Source organism: Bos javanicus, chromosome 29, assembly GCF_032452875.1.
Source record: "Bos javanicus breed banteng chromosome 29, ARS-OSU_banteng_1.0, whole genome shotgun sequence".
Classification (NCBI taxonomy): domain Eukaryota; kingdom Metazoa; phylum Chordata; class Mammalia; order Artiodactyla; family Bovidae; genus Bos; species Bos javanicus.
Window position 1 is genome coordinate 730,218 of NC_083896.1, and position 18,863 is coordinate 749,080.

Below are 18,863 nucleotides of genomic sequence, written 5' to 3' on the forward strand. Positions count from 1 at the left end.
GGCGGTGCCAATACCCAATGGCTTCATGTAATAAAGGACTGCTACTGAACACACGCAAAGAATTCCTTAGATGTGGAAGATGTGGTGTATATACATGCAAGGAACCACTGCTCAGCCATAAAAAGAATGAAACAATGTCATGTGCAGCAACATGGATGGACCTAGAGATTATCACACAAAATGAAGTCAGTCAGACAAAGACTAATATCATATAATAACACTTCCGTGTGAAATATAAAAAAGTGATACAAGTGACTTAATTACAAAACAGAAACAGACTCACAGATGTAGAAAACAAATTAATGGTTACCAAAGAAAAAGTCAAGATGGGGTGAGGAGGATAAATTCAGAAGTTTGGGATGAGCAGATTAGGGTTGGGAAGATCCCCTGGAGAGACAGTGAAAGTTGCTCAGTCATGTCTGACTCTTCACAATACTATGCACTATACAGTCCATGGAATTCTCCAGGCCAGAAGACTATAATGGGTAGCCATTCCCTTCTCCAGGGCATCTTCCCAACCCAGGGATCGAACCCAGGTCTCCCACATTGCAGGCGGATTCTTTACCAGCTGAGCCACAAGGGAAGCCCAAGAATACTGGAGTGGGTAGCCTATCCCTTCTCCAGCGGATCTTCCCAACCCAGAATCTAACCGGGGTCTCCTCCCTTGCAGGTGGAGTCTTTACCAACTGAGCTATGAGGGAAGAAGGGAATGGCTACCCACTCCAGTATCCTGGCCTGGAGAATTCCATGGACTATATAGTCCATGGGGTTACAAAGAGTCGGACACAACTGAGCGACTTTCACTTTTACATATAAACTACTATATATAAAATAGGTAAACAACAAGGTCCTCCTGTATATTCAAGATCTTATAATAACCTAAAATGGAAAAGAATTTGAAAAATGTATATACATATGGCTGAATCACTTTACCATGCACCAGAAACACCACACTATAAACCAAATAGTACTTCAGTTAAAATATTTATATACACACAAAGAATTCTTAAAACTCAACAATAAGAAACAACTCAAAAAATGGGCTAAAGACCTAAACAGACACCTCCCCCAAGAAGATATGCAGATAGAAAATAAGCATATGATACGATGTTCCGTATCATATGTCAGCAGAGAAATAAACACTAAAACGACAAGATGCCAGTGCACACCATTAGAATGGCCACAGTCTGGAGCACAGACAGCACTGAACACTGGTGAGGGCTGGCGCCACAGGGACTCTCGTTCGGTGCCGGTCAGAATGCAGAAGAGGACAATCACTTTGGAAAGCAGTTTGGCCGCTTTGCACAAAGCTGAACATACTGTATAGCAATCATGGTCCTTGGTATTTACCCAAAGGACCTGAAAACTCATGTCCACACAAAAATTCACATGTGGATGTTCATTATAGCTTTGTTCGTAACTGCCAAGACTCAGAATCTACTAAGATGTCCTTCAGCAGGTAATGGCATAAACAGTGCTATGTCCAAATGATGGAATATTATTCAGTGTTAAAAAGAAATGGTTATCAAGCCATGAGAAGACATGGAGAAACCCTGACTGCATATCACTGAGTGAGAGAAGCCAGTCTGAACATGCTACATAGACTGTGTGATTCCAAGTCTATGACACTGAGGAAAAGACCAGACTATGGACTCTAAAAAAAAAACGTCAGTAGTTGCCAAGGGTTATATGGTAGAGGCTGAATAGGCAGAGTACAGAGGAATTTGAGGGCAGTGAAAAAATACTCCGTGTAATACCATAATGATGGATATACAATATTATACATTTTTCCAAATCCACAGAATGTGTTATGAGGGAAATGTTGGTAGCAGAGAAGGTTGTGCACGTGTAGGGGCAGAGAGTATATGGCAAATCTTTGTACATTCCCCTCAGTTTCGCTGCAAAACTAACACTGTTCTGAAAAAGTAAAGTCTTAAAGCTTCCCTGGTGTCTCAAATGGTGGTAAGGCATCTGCCAGCAATGCGGGAGACCAGGGTTCAATTCCTGGGTTGGGAAGATCCCCTGGAGAAGGAAATGGCAACCCATTGCAGTACTCTTGCCTGGAAAATTCCATGGACAGAGGAGCCTGGTGGGCTACAGTCCAAGGGGTTGCAAAGAGTCGGAGATGACTAAGCGACTTCACTTTCACTTAAGACTTCCCGTGGTCCAGTAAAGACTCCACGCTTTCAACGCAGGGGCCACAAGTTCAATCCTGGGTTGGGGAAGTAAGATCTCACATGCCGGGTGGCATAGCCAAATTTAAAAACTAAATTAAAAATAAAAATACTAATATGTGTGTGTGTGTGTATACGCACAGCAGCTATTAATACCGGTCTTCAGGACAGCAGGGGAGGGAAGAGATTGGGAGCAGCTGCCTTGGTGCAGAGCCGAGAAGCAGCGTTTCCCTCCGCACCCCAGCCCTGCTAGCTGTTCGCCTGCAGGACCTAGGCCAGAGCCTCCCAGAGCTGCAGCATCTCCCAGGCCCCGGCAGACAGAGCTTCCTGTCGGAGAGGCTCCTGGGGCCCACCTGGGGCCAGGCTTCAAAGACACCATGGAGCCCAGAGCAGAGCCTCTGAATGTGGCCAACTCGGGGCCTTCCCCAACCAGCTTCAGCATCTCAGCACAACCAGAGGCGTCCAGCGTGCCCACAGAGCTCCCAGCAACGGCTCCTGAGAAACGTTGGTGACCCATGTGCCCCTACATGAAGCCTCACAGTGAGTCCAAGACACATGTGACAATCCCCGTCCTCCAAGGGCACAGTCAGTGATCCTGAACTTAACCGTTACAGCCCCTGACTAGTCTCTCCATGTCTCCATTCCAGTCTCCACAAAGTATCTGGGGTGAGATTTTCAAATGCATATCTGACTATGTCATTTATAACAAAAAGCCCTCCAATCACTCTGGATAAACTCCAAAATCCAAATCCCAAGAGGCCGTCCTCGAGGAGCCCTGCTTGCCTCTCTAACCAACCACTCGCCCTTTCCTCCCACTCAGCAGGCCCCAGGGACACTGAGCCTCTCCCATTCTCCAAGAAACCATGTCCTTTCTCCCCTCAAAGCTTCACACGTGCACTCACCGACAACTCGGCCACGTGTCTCGGCCACATGTCACTTCCTTAGAAGGCCCTCTCCAATGTCCGTGGGTGGGCGACGCATCTCCAACAGCACTTGTTCCAAAGCACATATCACAGCCAGAAGCCTGCAATTATTAGGAAAGCATCTTCTCTGCCAAGCTGCAAGTGCCGGGACACGTCTGCTTCCTTCACTGACAGGTCCCAAATGCAGAGCAGCACTCAGCGAGTAAGTGAGGCATGTGAAGGAGGATGTGAGTGAACGGACACCAAGGTGAGAAGGTGAGAAAGAGTAAGATGGTAAGACGAGGCGTGAACTCTAGTGCCAGAACCAGAAGGGAACCGGAGGGCGTGTAACAGCTAATTTTAGTCCAGCGTCTTCACGTCACAAGGGGTGAAACTGAGTCAAGGCGGCAGGGCTTCTGGTCACTCACACATCCACAGCTGCTCCTTTCTGGTAAGCAAGGAGGGCTGGAAGGGGGTTCCCTCAGTTCTTCTGTGCTCAGTCGTGCTCCACTCTTTGCAGCCCCCTGGACTGTAGCCCAGGCTCCTCTGTCCATGGAATTTTCCAGACAAGAATCCTGGAGTGAGATGCCACTTCCTACTCCAGGGGATCTTCCAAACCTAGGATCGAACCCATGTCTCTTGTGTCTCAATTCTTTACCACTAGTGCAGTGGCCACCCACTCCAGTACTCTTGCCTGGAAAATCCCACGGACAGAGGAGCCTGGTAGGCTGCAGTCCATGGGGTCGCAAAGGGTCGGACACAACTGAGTGACTTCTTTCACTTTTCACTTTCATGCATTGGAGAAGGAAATGGCAACCCACTCCAGTGTTCTTGCCTGGAGAACCCCAGGGACAGGGGAGCCTAATGGGCTGCCGTCTATGGGGTCGCACAGAGTCGGACACGACTGAAGCGACTTAGCAGTAGCAGTGCCAACTGGGAAGCCCCTCAGCTGTTCAAAGTGTATCATTTTTCTATTCTGGAACTCACTTCAGTTCAGTTCAGTTGGTCAGCCGTGTCTGACTCTTTGCGACCCCGTGAACCACAGCACACCAGGCCTCCTTGTCCATCACCAACTGCCGGAGTCTACCTAAACCCATGTCCACTGAGTTGGTGATGCCATCCAACCATCTCATCCTCTGTCGTCCCCTTCTCCTCCTGCCCTCAATCTTTCCCAGCATCCAGGTCTTTTCAAATGAGTCAGCTCTTCACATCAGGTGGCCAAAGTACTGGAGTTTCAGCTTCAACATCAGTCCTTCCAATGAACACCCAGGACTGATTTCCTTTAGGATGGACTGGTTGGACCTCCTTGCAGTCCAAGGGACTCTCAAGAATCTTCTCCAACACCACAGTTCAAAACCATCAATTCTTTGGCACTCAGCTTTCTTTATAGTCCAACTCTCACATCCATACATGACTACAGGAAAAACCATAGCCTTGACTAGATGGACCTTTGTTGACAAAGTAATGTCTCTGCTTTTTAATATGCTGTCTAGGTTGGTCATAACTTTCCTTCCAAGGAGTAAGCATCTTTTAATTTCATGGCTGCAGTCACCATCTGCAGTGAATTCACTTCAATATGTGCAAAAAAAAAAAAAAAGGAGAACATAAAGGCTTAGTGTTTACAGACACTCAAAAGGAACAAAGCCTTATTAAGAAGAATATCAAGACCATCAGCTCCTGGATTCTCCTCTCACCAAGGAACTCGGGAACGGAAGGCAGGAAAGTCACAGGTACCATCACCCAAACTCATGTGAGCTGAGCCTCCAGCACCTGTCTGAATAGCGCCCAAATCTGTGTGATTGCTGAAGAGAAGCATGAAGCCTCTGTCTCTGCTTTGCTGGCTGTTCACAGCACTGGAAAGTACCTTCAGATTGTAGAAGCTTATGTCACTGGTTTTAGAGTCAACCAACATGTACTGAATACAAACCAATACAGGTGTATGTGCCAGGCTCTCTCCATAAATTACCTCATTTGATAGCCTGGCTATCTGTTTTGCAAAATAAACCTGGTCAGAGAAGAGAGGTGAAACTTGCCAAGAAAGGGTACAGCAAATAAGCATACCCTGCTCTGAAAAGTTACCCTTCCATACTGCAGTTATAAAAACTTTGAGCATCCATATTTGATCATCAATGATGGAGTAGATGTTAAACAATAAAAAAAGATTTTTGTATGTAGACAAAAAAAGACCCTGAATAGCCAAAGCAGTCTTGAGAAAGAAGAATGAAGCTGGAGGAAGCAACCTTCCTAACTTCAGACTATACTACAAAGCTACAGTCATCAGAACAGTATGGTACTGGCACAAAAACAAAAATACAGACCAATAGAGCAAGAAAGAAAGCCTAGAGATAAATCCATGCACCTATGGGCACTTTATTTTTGACAAAGGAGGCAAAAATATACAATAGAGAAAAGACAGTCTCTTCAGTAAATAGTGTTAGGAAAACACGTAAAAGAATGAAATTACGACACTTCCTAATACCATACACAAAAATAAACTCAAAATATATTACAGACCTAAATTTAAGACCAGAAACTATAAAACTCTTAGAGAATATAGGCAGAACACTCTTTGACATAAATCACAGCAAGATCCTCTATGACCCACCTCCTAGAGTAATGGAAATAAAAACAAAAATAAACAAATGGGACCTAATTAAACTTAAAAATCTTTGCACAGTGAAGGAAACCATGTTGTTGTTCAGCTGCTAAGTCACGTCCAACTCTTTGTGACTTCGTGGACTGCAGCATGCCAGGCTTCCCTGTCCTTCACTATCACCCTGAGTTTACTCAAGTTCACCACTGAGTCAGTGATGCTATCTCACCATCTCATCCTCTGCCACCCTCTTCTCCTTTTGCCTTCAGTCTTTCCCAGCATCAGGATCTTTTCCAATGAGTCAGCTCTTCACATCAGGTGGCCAAAGTACTGGAATTTCAGCTTTAGCATCAGTCCTTTCAATGAATATTCAGGGTTGATTTCCTTTAGAATTGACTGGTTTGATCTCCTTGCAGTCAAAGGGACTCTCAAGAGTGTTCTAAAGCACCACAATTCAAAAGCATCAATTCTTAGGTGCTCAGCCTTTTTTTACGGTCCAACTCTCACATGTGTATATGACAACAGGAAAAACCATAGCTTTGACTATATGGACCTTTGTTGACAAAGTGATGTCTTTGCTTTTTAATACACTGTTTAGGTTTGTCACAGCTTTCCTTCCAAGAAGCAAGTATCTTCTAATTTCACAGCTACAGTCACCATCTACTTACAGGGAACTATAAGCAAGGTGCAAAGACAACCCTCAGAATGGGAGAAAACAGCAAATGAAACAACCGACAAAGGATTAATTTTCAAAATATACAAGCAGCTCATGCAACTCAATACCAAAAATCAAACATCCCAATTAAAAAGTGGGCAGAAGACCTAATCAGACATTTCTCCAAAGAGGACACACAGATGGCTAATAAACACATGAGAAGATTCTCAACACTGCTCATTAACAGAGAAATGAAAATCAAAACTATGATGAGGTAACATCTCATACCCATCAGAATGGCCATCATCAAAAAGTCTACAAACAATAAATGCTGGAGTGGGTGTGAAGAAAAGGGAACACTCTTACACTGCTAGTGGGAACGCAAACTGATACAGCCACTATGGAGAACAGTGTGGAGATTCCTTTAAAAAAACTAGGAATAAAACTACCATGCTGCTGCTGCTGCTGCTGCTGCTCAGTTGCTTCAGTCATGTCTGACTCTTTGAGACCCTATGGACTGCAGCCCGTCAGGCTCTTCTGTCCATGGAATTCTGCAGGCAAGAATACTGGAGTGGGTTGCCATGACCTCCTCCAAGGGATCTTCCCAATCTAGGGATCAAATCCAGGTCTCCTGTATTGCAGGCAGATTCTTTACAATGAGCCACCTGGGAAGCCCATTAAAACTACCATATAACCCAGCAATCCCACTACTGGGCAACAGCCTGGGGAAACCATACACACGTACCCCAATGTTCATTGCAGCACTATGTACAATAGCTAGGAAATGGAAGCAACCTAGATGCCCACTGATAGATGAAAGGACAAACAAGTTATGGTATGTATACATAATGGAATATTACTCAGCTGTAAAAAGGAATGCATTTGAGTCAGTTCTAACGGACAGGGAGGGCTGGTGTGCTACAGTCCATGGGGTCGCAAAGAGTTAGACATGACTGAGCGACTGAACTGAACTGAACTGATTGGGGGTGGATGAACCTAGAGCCTATTATACACAGTGAAGTAAGTCAGAAAGAGAAAGACAAATATCGTATATTAAGGCATATGTAAAGTACTGATGATCCCACTTGCAGGGCAGTAGACATAACAGACTTTTGGACACAAAGGAGGGGGTGGGATGATTTGAGAGAGCAGCATTGAAACACATAATTACCATATGTAAAAGAGATAGCCAGTGGGAATTTGCTGTATGACGCTGGGAACCCAAAGCTCCTGCTTTGTGACAACCCAGAGAAGTGGGATGGGGAGGGAAGAGGGAGGGAGGGCATCTATATATGCCTATGGCTGATTCATGCTGATGTATGGCAGAAACCACCACAATATTGTAAAGAAATTATCCTCTAATTCAAAATTAAAAGAAGATTTCTTAAAGACATCTTTATATTTCCTAAAAAATTATACTTGCTCATTTTGCTACTTAGTTAAGCAGGAAACAGGGCTCAGAAGGGAAACAGCTTATTTTTTAACTTTTTAGCTTTGGAAAAAAAAAAAAGATAAAAAGAGACTGTAGAAGGAAATATTTCATAAGCTAATAATAACAAACTGAGACCTGATAGTCTCTAGGACCAAGCACTCCAGACCAGAGGGCAATGGAGAATCGCCTGGAGACAGAGCAGCCTCTGGACACTGCCAAGAGTCAGAGGACAGCCCCGAGCTGCGCGTTATGAAATCCCAGGACACGCCGGGAACCAGAGACTGGAACAGTGAGGTGCCGTTTTGTCTGTTTTTGTTTCTTTTTATTTTTAATTCTAACAAAGCAGACTTTGTGTGTACTTTTTTAGCAATTTTTTTTTTAATTTTAAAAAACTTATTTATTCTTGGCTGACCTGGGTCTTGCTTTGTGTGGGCTTTTTCTACATCAGTGACCAGGCTGCTTCTCCCGCGGTCGCCGAGGCCCCTCCTGCTGCGGTGCCCAGGCTCTCAGCCCCAGACTCTCAGCTGAAGCGCTCGGGCTGCCCCGAAGGGTGTGAGCTCTGACCGAACCAGGAATGGAGCTGGCATTCCCCTGCACTGGCAGGAGGATTCCCAACCACTGGATCACCAGGAAAATCCTGTGTTGTTTTTTTTTTTTAATTGAAGTAGAGTTGATGTGTCGGAGAAGGCAATGGCAACCCACTCCAGTACTCTTGCCTGGAAAATTCCTTGGACGGAGAAGCCTGGTGGGCTGCAGGCCATGGGGTTGCACAGAGTCAGACACGACTGAGCAACTTCACTTTCATTTTTCACTTTCATGCATTGGAAAAGGAAGTGGCAACCCACTCCAGTGTTCTTGCCTGGAGAATCCCAGGGATGGCGGAGCCTGGTGGGCTGCCATCTATGGGGTCACACAGAGTCAGACACAACTGAAGCGACAGCAGCAGCAGCAGAGTTGATGTGTGAGATTCGATTTCCATCAAGAGAATGAGAAACTGAAAGCTTAGCAGGAAGGAAGTGGAGAAGGGGCTGCTCCCTACATCCTGACAGGTGTAGACCGAGCCCTGAAGGGCAACTGGAAATGCCTTGTGAACACGTAACGTGCACACCTCATGTGGAGCTAGCCGCAAACACAACTCTTTGACCCCAGAGAATGTTTCTCAAAGTGGGGTCCAGAACCTCAGACTCTTGAAGCTAGTTCGTGATGTGAACCCTCTTCTCATAATATTACTAAGTTGTTACCTACCTTCTTAATCTCATTCTCTCGTATGTTCGATAGTGCTTCCAGAAGCTACTGACTTGGTGTATCACTGTGCAATGAATGAGGAGCAGGCAGTGGTCTGTGGTCTTCAAATGAGCCAGACATTAAGGAGACTTGCAAAACTTGGAACCAATGCCACTCTTCTTGCTAAGCTTTTGTTTTTAAACTTATTTTTTTGCAAGATACATGTTAACATGTAATGGGCTTGTATTTTAAATTAACGAATATTTTAAAAATCTCTCAGTTTTAATTGCTAATGTGATACTGATGGATATAACCTACAAACAAAAGCTCTTTGGAAATCCTCAATAAAATTTAGTAAGAGTATAAAACTCTCCTGAGACCAAAAAGTTTGAGAACCACTGCCCTAGAGAAACACATTTTGCATGAGGAAGCACATCCAAGGATGCTCATTGAACCACTATTTGCAGTAGAAAAAAGTGGAATGAACCTGTAAGTCCCTTAACAGAAAGGTTAAGTGAACTAAGGTATAGTCATACAATGGAAAATTATAGGCAACTAAAAAGAATGAGGCAGACCTACACATAGACACCAAAATATCTCTGGGACACATTATAGACAAACGAGCAAATGTTAATACATGACATAATATTTTGTTACAAATTTAACTCTGATAAAATGCTAAATAATATCAGATTTTTCCATAGGAACATTGAGCAGTGTAAAAGGATACACGTTAAACAGTAATAGTAGTTACCTCTAGTAAAGAGACCAAGATTGGGGTATGCTTTTTTTTTTAAAAAAAAAAAAGGGGGGGGGCAGGGTATTAATTTCCTCTTGCTCTGAACTTTAACACAAACATACAGACACATAGCAAATTAAAACTATCTGGAAAGTCCCCTCCACCAGCACAGCAGCAGAATGGTGGGGTATCTACTCAAGAGCATCTCAGGGCAGACGCACTGCTCCCAGTCTATCTTATCAGCATGAGTCCATGGAGAACCTCTTCATCCTTCATACTGAATATTCACCATGTTCTGAGCCTATTTGGAAGCTGTAATTTTCTCAAAGCATTTCCACTTTGTTTATCCCATCCTTAACCGCCCAGCTTCTCTCAATCACAAAGATAGTAGTAATAGCAATCATCAAAATATGAAATGAGGGACTTCCCTGGTGGTCCAGTGGTTAAGAATCTGCCTTGCAATGCAAGGGACCCAGGTTCAATCCCTGTTTGGGAAACTAAGATCCCGCATGCCACGGGGCAACTAAGTCCCCCATTGCAAGATATGCTGCAACTAAGATTTGATGCAGCCAAATAAATAAATTAGTCAAAAGGCAAAAAACAATGAAGTGAAAGTAAATTTAATGAGCCCCGAAATGTAGAAGTTTGTCAGATAACTTGACAAATTCCCAGTAATGATCCCCTTCCTATAATTCTGTAGCAGTATATTTTGAGGAATTTATCTACTAAAGATGTAACAAGCTGTGCAGGCAAGTCAGTCACTTTGTCTGTTGCTTGTCAACTTCCCAGTTTATTTCTAGATGTAAGAAGATACCTGGGTAAATGAGATACATAAAATCATACACTCTGGAAACCAAGAGCAAGGGGACCCTCCTAAACTGCTGGAAGATTCAACAACAAATGATCTTTCCAGAGAGCAACCAGCCATTTAAGTCTAGAATCCTGAAAATGTTCCCACACTTTGTAATTAGATTTATACACAATTTGTTGAAATACTGAGACCTTTAGTTTAGAGGTTTATGTTCAGGAGTGTTCCTCACATTGCTATTTGTATTAGCAAAAAATTGCAACAGGGTTCAATTTCCATACACCTTTTCGATGTTTCCTTTGGTAGCCAACAAAAGGCAAGTTTGTCAGATTTAAGAATGAGGTAAAATCACCCGAAATGAAGTTTGGTTTTTCAAAAGCAGAATACAAGTTGTCAGCTATGTATATACAATAAAGAGTTCGGGGAAACACACAAAGATTTGACAGTGGTTACCTCAGTGTTGTAACAGTGCTGGAATTACTGCTCTGTTCTACATTGCCCATGTTTTCTACAGGAAGTTATATCTTTATAATCAGATAAATATACACATATGTAAACAGCCTTTGAGAAAAAAGGAGTGCAAGCTTTAGAGAGGATGAATAAGTGGGAAGAATCCCCCCCTGTGCTAACACATACCCTGTGCCCCACATGGAGCCAGGCTCACCTCAGTGCTTTCTCTCCTGGAAACCAATGTCCCAGCTGCCCCCAGGCAGCCCCAAGGGACACGGCTGCGTCCAGCTCACTCAGCTGGGGCACGGTGCTCCCAAACTGCACCCCCGCTCTGGACCAAACTCACTGCCCCAGGTAGGGGTTTGAGAAGAAAGCACTCCAAGGAAGCAACCTGCAGAGGAAGGGTGGGTGTTCGAATGGTTTCTAAAAGGATGTTGCTAATCTAAGTCTAGACTCTGCAAAGATTTCAAGACATATGTTCAGCTTTTGCTAAGGACAGGACTTTCATCTGTTTCGAAATAATAGAGTTTCCCCCACACACACAACTTCATCTTCTTTTCGAATTTTCATTTCTCTTTGGAAAAGAGAAAGGGATTTGAAAATAATTAAATATAGATCTAAGTCATTGAGTTCTTTAAAGTCAGGGAACAATGGGCATTGAAACAGAACAAATGCTATTGGGGTAAATTCTGTTAATTTTTAAAATCAATCTCATCATGACTAAATGTTTGCTTATTATCCATCAGTTCACATTCTTTGGTCTATTACTGTTACTCCAGTTCTCTCCAATGACATTATACAGAGTTTTCAAATATTTTTGATGGTGATTTTTTTTTAAGACAAACTCTTTCAAGATACATAAAATCCTGTCTTACAGACAATAGAATAACACTCAGGATCCCAAAATGCTAAAATCCTACTGACATCTTTAATGATTCCATTCCTTTACAAACTCCACTGAATGCCTACTACGTACCAAGTTTTGCGCTGGACGCTAGTGATAAAGCAGTCAACCCCACAGAGGATAAATGGTCCCTGACCCCAGTAAACTTATAGTCTGGTGGGGAGACAGCATTAAACACAAATTATGGAAATAATTAACAAATTGGAACTTCGGGTAAGTGCTTAGAAGGAAACACTGTGCTTTGAGAACACATCAGAAAAGTCCATGGAAACTTGCAACCTTACTCCTGAAAGAGGCAATTTCTTTCTTAAAACAAGGAACACATCAAAATTCCTCTTCCCCTCTTCTGAGTCACATTTAGAGGGAGCTGGAGCCGGAGGGTACACAGGCGCATTGACTTTTACTTGAAATAGTAACTCAGGAATGCAGAACTATCCTAGAGAATGGCTCCATCTTTCTGGGAACTTTTGTTTTTCTTTCAATGATGGGAGGAGGGCAGCTGTTACAGAGATTATGTACCAATAAGCCTGGTGTGTAATCATGGAAAATTAGGAAGAACCTACACGCACATCCCTAGGAAAATGACTGGGTGAACTATGGCAAGAACACTTCACCCTATGGAGTATCTCTGTCTGCTAAGTCGCTTCAGTCGTGTCCGACTCTGTGCAACCGCATAGACAGCAGCCCACCAGGCTCCACCATCCCTGGGATTCTCCAGGCAAGAACACTGGAGTGGGCTGCCATTTCCTTCTCTAATGCATGAAAGTGAAAAGTGAAAGTGAAGTTGTTCAGTCGTGTCTGACTCTTCGAGACCCCATGGACTGCAGCCCACCAGGCTCCTCCGTCCATGGGATTTTCCAGGCAAAAGTACTGGAATGGGGTGCCATTGCCTTCTCCCATCTCTGTCTGCCTGTCTGTTAAAAAACAGTGAGGTGACACTTCAGTACTAACACAGAAGGCTCTCCATATCATACTCAGTGGGAAAGTGCAAACCACCATGACGTGACTCAGTTTGGTTTAAAAAAGTGTCTAAACTTTGTATTAATGCAAAGAAAGGGGACTTTTCAGCTGAACAGTGTCCACGGTGGTCACTGTGGACACACACAGTGGAAGGCTTATAAATCCTAACACACGAGGAAGGCTTATAAATCCTTCACCCTGAGAAGGTATGTAGGTACTATCTGAACAATAAAAATACCAAAAAAAAAAAAAAATTTAACAAAGAAAAACATGTATCAGTAGGTATGTACACTCTCTGGACAGCAGGCATCCTTCTGGAAGGGGACCAGGATGCACCCCTGGTGTTTTGGCTTAAACTGTGAGTTGAGGATGTGCTGTTTTGGGACCTTTGCCCTGAGACCCTATATTAGCCCATTCTTAGAGACACGCCTGAAAAGAACAATCAGCTGTGCCACCCACTGTACGCTGAAGGCAGCCTGAACACATTCCCAAAGGTGTGCCTACGCACAGCCACAGAAGAGCAGATGACAGAGCTGCGGACTCAGCTGGAGGAAACACGAGGGGAGCAGGGCACTAACAGCTCTGCAAGAGGCTGCAGCTCCCTGTCCCCCGTCCCCCTGGGGCTGGCCCAGCACCGGCCCAGGAATGACAGCAGCAGAGAAGGCTAACCCTGAGAGACCACGTCCCTCCATCCAGAACCACAGCAGCCCACCGGTAGGGCAGCAGAGGAGCAGGCTCCCTGGGCGGACCAGATGCCCTTCCCTGGGGTCTAGTGGTTGCCCTGCTGCTCATCTGGTCCGGCCAGACTGGGACCAGGCAGCCAGCATACTGGAGGGACACAGGGACTCCACCCTCCCAGCATCTCCCAAGGCGCCAGACGGGGGCTCCAGAGTCAAAGCAGACCCCAAGGGAGGATACCTCGGCCTCGGGTCACGTACAGCCCTAGGCCAATGGCACTGCAGATCCAGAAAAAGACCCCAAGACCACAAGTCTCATTCAGGGTTTGGTCTGTTGAAAAATAACATGCTTAGGGAATCAGTTTCTTCAATGCTTGAGATAAATACTAGGATTTCAGAGCGTGAAGGCCATGTGGCCCAATTATGCTTGTATTCTACACAGAGCTGTCACTCTGCTATTTCCTAAACTCTCTCTAGATACAGAAATATATAGAGATAGGGAGATAATCAGGGTGACAGATGCTGTACCTCTAGAGGCATCTGCAAAGGTGTGTTAGAAATGAAGGTCCTTTTGTGGCACAGAACTCTGACCCCCTGCACCTGCCATATGGTGACAGTCGTGTGTTCTCCAAGCCACACAGAATGACACTCAACAGCCTGAGCCATACAGAACAACACTCAACCGCCTTCCACAGAGCCTTCGACATTTCAAACAGATTCTCCCTTGCCCCAAAAGTGCTGTAAAAGGCAATTTGAGGCGTTTGCAACACACCCTATGCTTGTAAATCAGGTGGGGCAACTGGTGCCTCCACTCTGACCGTATCCTGCAGTACTGTCATCAGAGCGGGACCTCAGGGAGGGAACCAGGACTGACCTCACCAGAGCAGCCCTTGTGTTATTAAATGACACAGGGACCCAGCAACAAGGAAGTCTCCCCGTACCAGGGACCCCTCACCTCGAGCTGGTGAATTCCAGGTTGGGACCTGGCTGCTGCAACCTCAATCCTGACACGGGCTTCTGACCTGGACACGGAGGCCTGGCCTCCCTCCCTGGATGCCCCTCCCCGCCTCAGCCCAGCCATTCTCCAAGGGCAGACCCAGGAGAGCTCTCTCACAGGCTCCTGCATTTCTTTCACCGCATCTTAATTGAGCACTTGTTGTATACAAGACATGATGCAAGGCAAGCAGAGAGAAAAAGTGAGAGCTGAAAAAACGTGGTCAGTGCTGAGTGCCTGTTCTCTGGCTCCCATCGCACAGTCTTACCAGCCAAGAGTCACAGTCAAATTTAAACTGTCCTCTGCTGTGCATCAGATAGTGTGGAATCAGGGTTTTTTTGTCCCCCTACCCAGCTTACCCTCTTGGGGAGCCAGGCATGCAATGCTTTAGAAGAGCTGAGCAAAGTATCAGGCTTAACCAGACCAGGGGCCTATTTTAATTCTTATATCAATCCAACATCAGCAGCTCACTTTGCAGAAGTCTTTAAAACTCTCCAGCCACAACTCAGAAATTAAATGATTCTCCTAGCAACTCCCTCCAGAATGGCTGTGCTTGTAATTCCGGCCGTCACAGGGCAGTCAGGACCAATAAGCAGTGACAGCTCCAGGTTGCTGCAAAGGCCGCCAGTGTGCCCTCCACCGTGCCCATGGGCACCGCCCTGCTCTGCCCTTCCACACCACATCACCTCTGTGATGACCCACAAAGGCTGGACGGACGGCTAGGCAGAGCCCCTTCTGCTCCCACCTCCCAGAGCACGCAGGACCCCACCAGACCAGTTTCACGCACTCTTTCCTGTACCTCTTCTCTCCTCTCTGAAGTCTGTCTTCTGGCTTTGTCTAACGTCATCCCTGGTCCTGCCTTCCTCCTGTCAAATGTCCTGAAGCTCTCAGTATACAGGAGTCTGCTGACAGCTTCACCCAAGCTCCTGCCACCTGGTGCTCAGAGCTTAACACTGCCTTGTCATTGAATCACACACTGCTGAACCACGTTACCTCCAGCAAGTCTGTTCCTGTGCCCAGCTGGATGGTAAACTCCTACAGGGAGGGGAGAGGACCACATCTCAAACTCCTTCAACACCCTCCAACAAAAAAACAGCAAAAGCTCAGCCTCCCACTGGGTAAACCTACCCAAAGTAAATGTCTTTCAGACAGCCCATCAGTTAGAAAGGGCTGACAGCACTCTTAAGAGTCCCTGGAATACGTGGGCTAGAGGTAAGGTTTGATCACAGAGGGTATCCAGCTCCTGGCATTAGATGGCTGCTCCCCCATGGCAGAGCCCACGTCTCCCCAACTCCTGGGTCCTCAGCGCCCAGCACTGGGTCCTCAGGAAACATTCAATGAAGGGGCAGATCATCTCCAGGATCCATGCTACTTTGTGGTTTTCCTTTCTCCTGGAAGCCTCAACTCACAGGAAGGCAGAGGGAAAGCTTTGATTATCAATGCCTGTCCAATGACAAGGAAAACTGAAGACTACTTTTCAAAATGAATTTGATGACTTCCTGCCAAGTTGAACAATTCTGTGGTGCAGATCACAAAATCAAGCTCACCGTAACCTTTTTCTAACCAACTATTCCCTCAACTTCACTACTTTTGTCAATATCACTCCCCAATCACTAGGCCTGCAGCCTTTCCGGTATCTCTGATCAGTTCGGCCCTTAGGGGCCTCTGGAAAGCTATATGCCCAAAAGCATGTCTCCCTGCTCCTGGAAACCTCCCATCCTTTCCCTTCTAGTCGTGGGGCCCACACTCACACAAGACCTCAACTGATTCTGAATCTTTATGGCATCCTTCCTAACTCTAACCTCCTCCCCTTCACAGACCTTACACACTGCTGCTGCTGCTGCTGGGGCTGCTAAGTCGCTTCAGTCATGTCCGATTCTGTGAAACCCCATAGACGGCAGCCCACCAGGCTCCTCCATCCTTGGGATTCTCCAGGCAAGAACACTGGAGTGGGTTGCCATTTCCTTCTCCAATGCATGAAAGTGAAAAGTGAAAGTGAAGTTGTTCAGTCCTGTCAGACTCTTAGCGACCCCATGGACAGCAGCCCACCAGGCTCCTCCGTCCTTGGGATTTTCCAGGCAAGAGTACTGGAGTGGGGTGCCATTGCCTTCTCCAGACCTTGCACAGTACCCTCAGCCTATTACTTATTAAGTGCTGTTTTCAGCTAGTCCAGCCTCTACTCAAATCATAACTTTTCACTTTTTAAACCAAGTCTTCTGTTCTGTTCTCACTGACTCAGGCCCATATTCACTCTCATATGCCAGAAACCCTGACCAATCCTTCTGCCTCAGTGAGGATACTCGCTCGCAGTGTCTGTCCTTCCAGGAACTGGGCCTTCTCCTCCATCTCAAAATCTTGGCATAAGTGTCAATTCTGCTTATCCACATCCCACCCACGGGCAGGGGCTTCTCACCCAGGCCAGCCCAGCTTCTCACACAGGCTTTCCCCATCCTTCAGCCCACTGGCCACCTCCGCTCCACAGAGCTGTGTATAGCCTCACACACTGCCTTCCTGTTGACTCAAACACTCTCCCCCGGCAACCCAACCCCCCCACCCCGCCCCCGCCAAAATCTGAACAGCTGGTAAGGAAGACCAGCCGCTTGGTGGCCACGTGATCCTACCCAGGCCACCAGACTTTCAGAATCTCACAGAACTGTTGCTATAACACATGAGAATTTACACGGAGGCGATTCATTTATCTCACATTCAAAAAAAGACCATCCAGGTAGAGGATCTGGATATCCTTCTAATACTGGCCAAGAGCAGTTATTTCCCATCATTCACAACCCTGCAGCTGCTAAGTCTCAGTACACGTTAATTTAATGTAAGACAAGGGAGAAAGCACTTTGATTGGGGTACTTTTACTCATATGCTCCATTTAGACACTAAGGAGCTTCTCTGATACAAATTCTAGGTGACTGCAGAAATGTGGGGGTGGAGGGGAGAGGAGACAGTTGTTCCAGGCAAATCTAGTGACAACGGCGCCGGTCTTAGGAGTGAGGCTTGAACACTAAGCCACAGTCAGCAGTAGGCACTGACTGGGCACATTGCCAGTAAGCCATCAGTGGGCAGCAGGCAACTGGCGAACTGGGGAGTGGGATACGAGCAGAGTCCACGTTTGGGGGTGGGGGCGGGAAGCACGTGGACAAGGACTGCTTCAGACCATCAAATCTGGCTACCTTCCTTCCCAACGTGCATATGCCCATGACAACGGCCGAGCACCGCCCGGAGCGCGCGGTAAATCACTTCCAGCCAGAGACTAGGGCACCTCTGATAACGCCGGCCCAGCCCGCCCCGATCCCGCCAGCCCCGGACCTCACCAATGGAGATTTCTTGCGCGAAAGCCAGCGAGACGAGCAGGAGAGGCAGCCCCACAGCGATGCACGTGACCATCTTGTCCACGGCCAGCTCCAGCCGCAGCCCCTTAAACTTGGCCTCCGAGGGCTCCTTCAGCAGGAAGTCCGAGAAGACATACTCGGTGGCTAGGTGCGCAATGGCCATAGCTGCGGCGCGCCGGGCTGGGCCGGGCCGGTTTGCGAGGCAGGCCTGCGGACTGCCGGCGTCGGGAGGGCGGTGCGGCGCCTTCGACCGTCACCAGCCCAGCCCGCGGGTTTCGCTTTCCCTTTGCCGGCTCCCCGGTGGCTCCCACATTCCGCCGGTCTTTGTACCGTGATGCGCCGCAGCCATTTTCTCCCGGCGCCTGGCCTGGCGTGTCCCTGGGCTGCTCCGCGGGCACGGGAGCCCGGGTTGCGCCCGCTCCTCCACCGCAGGCCCGGGCGCAGCCACCCCGGCAGGTCCCCGGGCTCCGCGCCGCCGCCGCGCGCCCGAGGGCGAGTCCGCGGCCAAACAAAGCACGAGCCCCGCCGCGAGGCCCCGGCTGCGGCTGCCGCCGCCCCGCGCGCTCTCCCGGAACCTCGGAGGAGCGCGAGCGCCGAAGGAGCGCGGCGTTTCCGGGAGCCGGAGGGCGCGGTGAGCGCGGCAGCGCCCGCAACCCTGGGATCCACCCCTGAAGGGGGCGTCCGGGCGAGAGGCACCTCGGCTAGTCCTCGCGCCCCTCCCACCCTCATCCCCTCCTCTTCCGGGCGCCGGGAAGTTTGAAGTCCCTTCTGAAAGTGACCTGCCGCCTTGCAGACCGAACGGACCCTTACGCCTCACCCCCAGCATTTCTACATGGCGGGATCGGGTCGGAAGGTGGTGCAAAGGCCTCAGAGAGCAACGGGCGCCATAAAAGGCGATCGAGCGGGTTAGACCGAGCAAACGTGGGAGAGGGGGCGCTTAACTCTTGCAGGTACACTGTGGGCCAGGGATGTGCGGGCTCGGAGTGGTGAGCCTGCGCCTGACTCGGTCTCAG

General features: G+C 47.3%; 1 protein-coding gene across 5 annotated transcripts in view; it reads right to left on the reverse strand.

The window, feature by feature from the left end:
• Window positions 1-18,406, reverse strand: part of PANX1 (pannexin 1) — a 56,297-nt gene extending 37,891 nt beyond the window's left edge. For 3 of the 5 annotated variants that reach the window (XR_009734460.1, XR_009734458.1, XR_009734459.1), the window contains exon 1: window positions 17,833-18,287. Coding sequence is in view for 2 of the 5 variants with exons in the window: in XM_061405952.1 (XP_061261936.1) it covers window positions 17,833-18,013 (181 nt within the window). In the remaining 3 variants the exon portion in view is untranslated. Of the gene's footprint in view, window positions 1-17,832 lie in introns of all 5 variants that reach the window. The other 2 variants (XM_061405952.1, XM_061405953.1) reach the window with 2 other exon arrangements.
• Window positions 18,407-18,863: the final 457 nt, after the last annotated feature.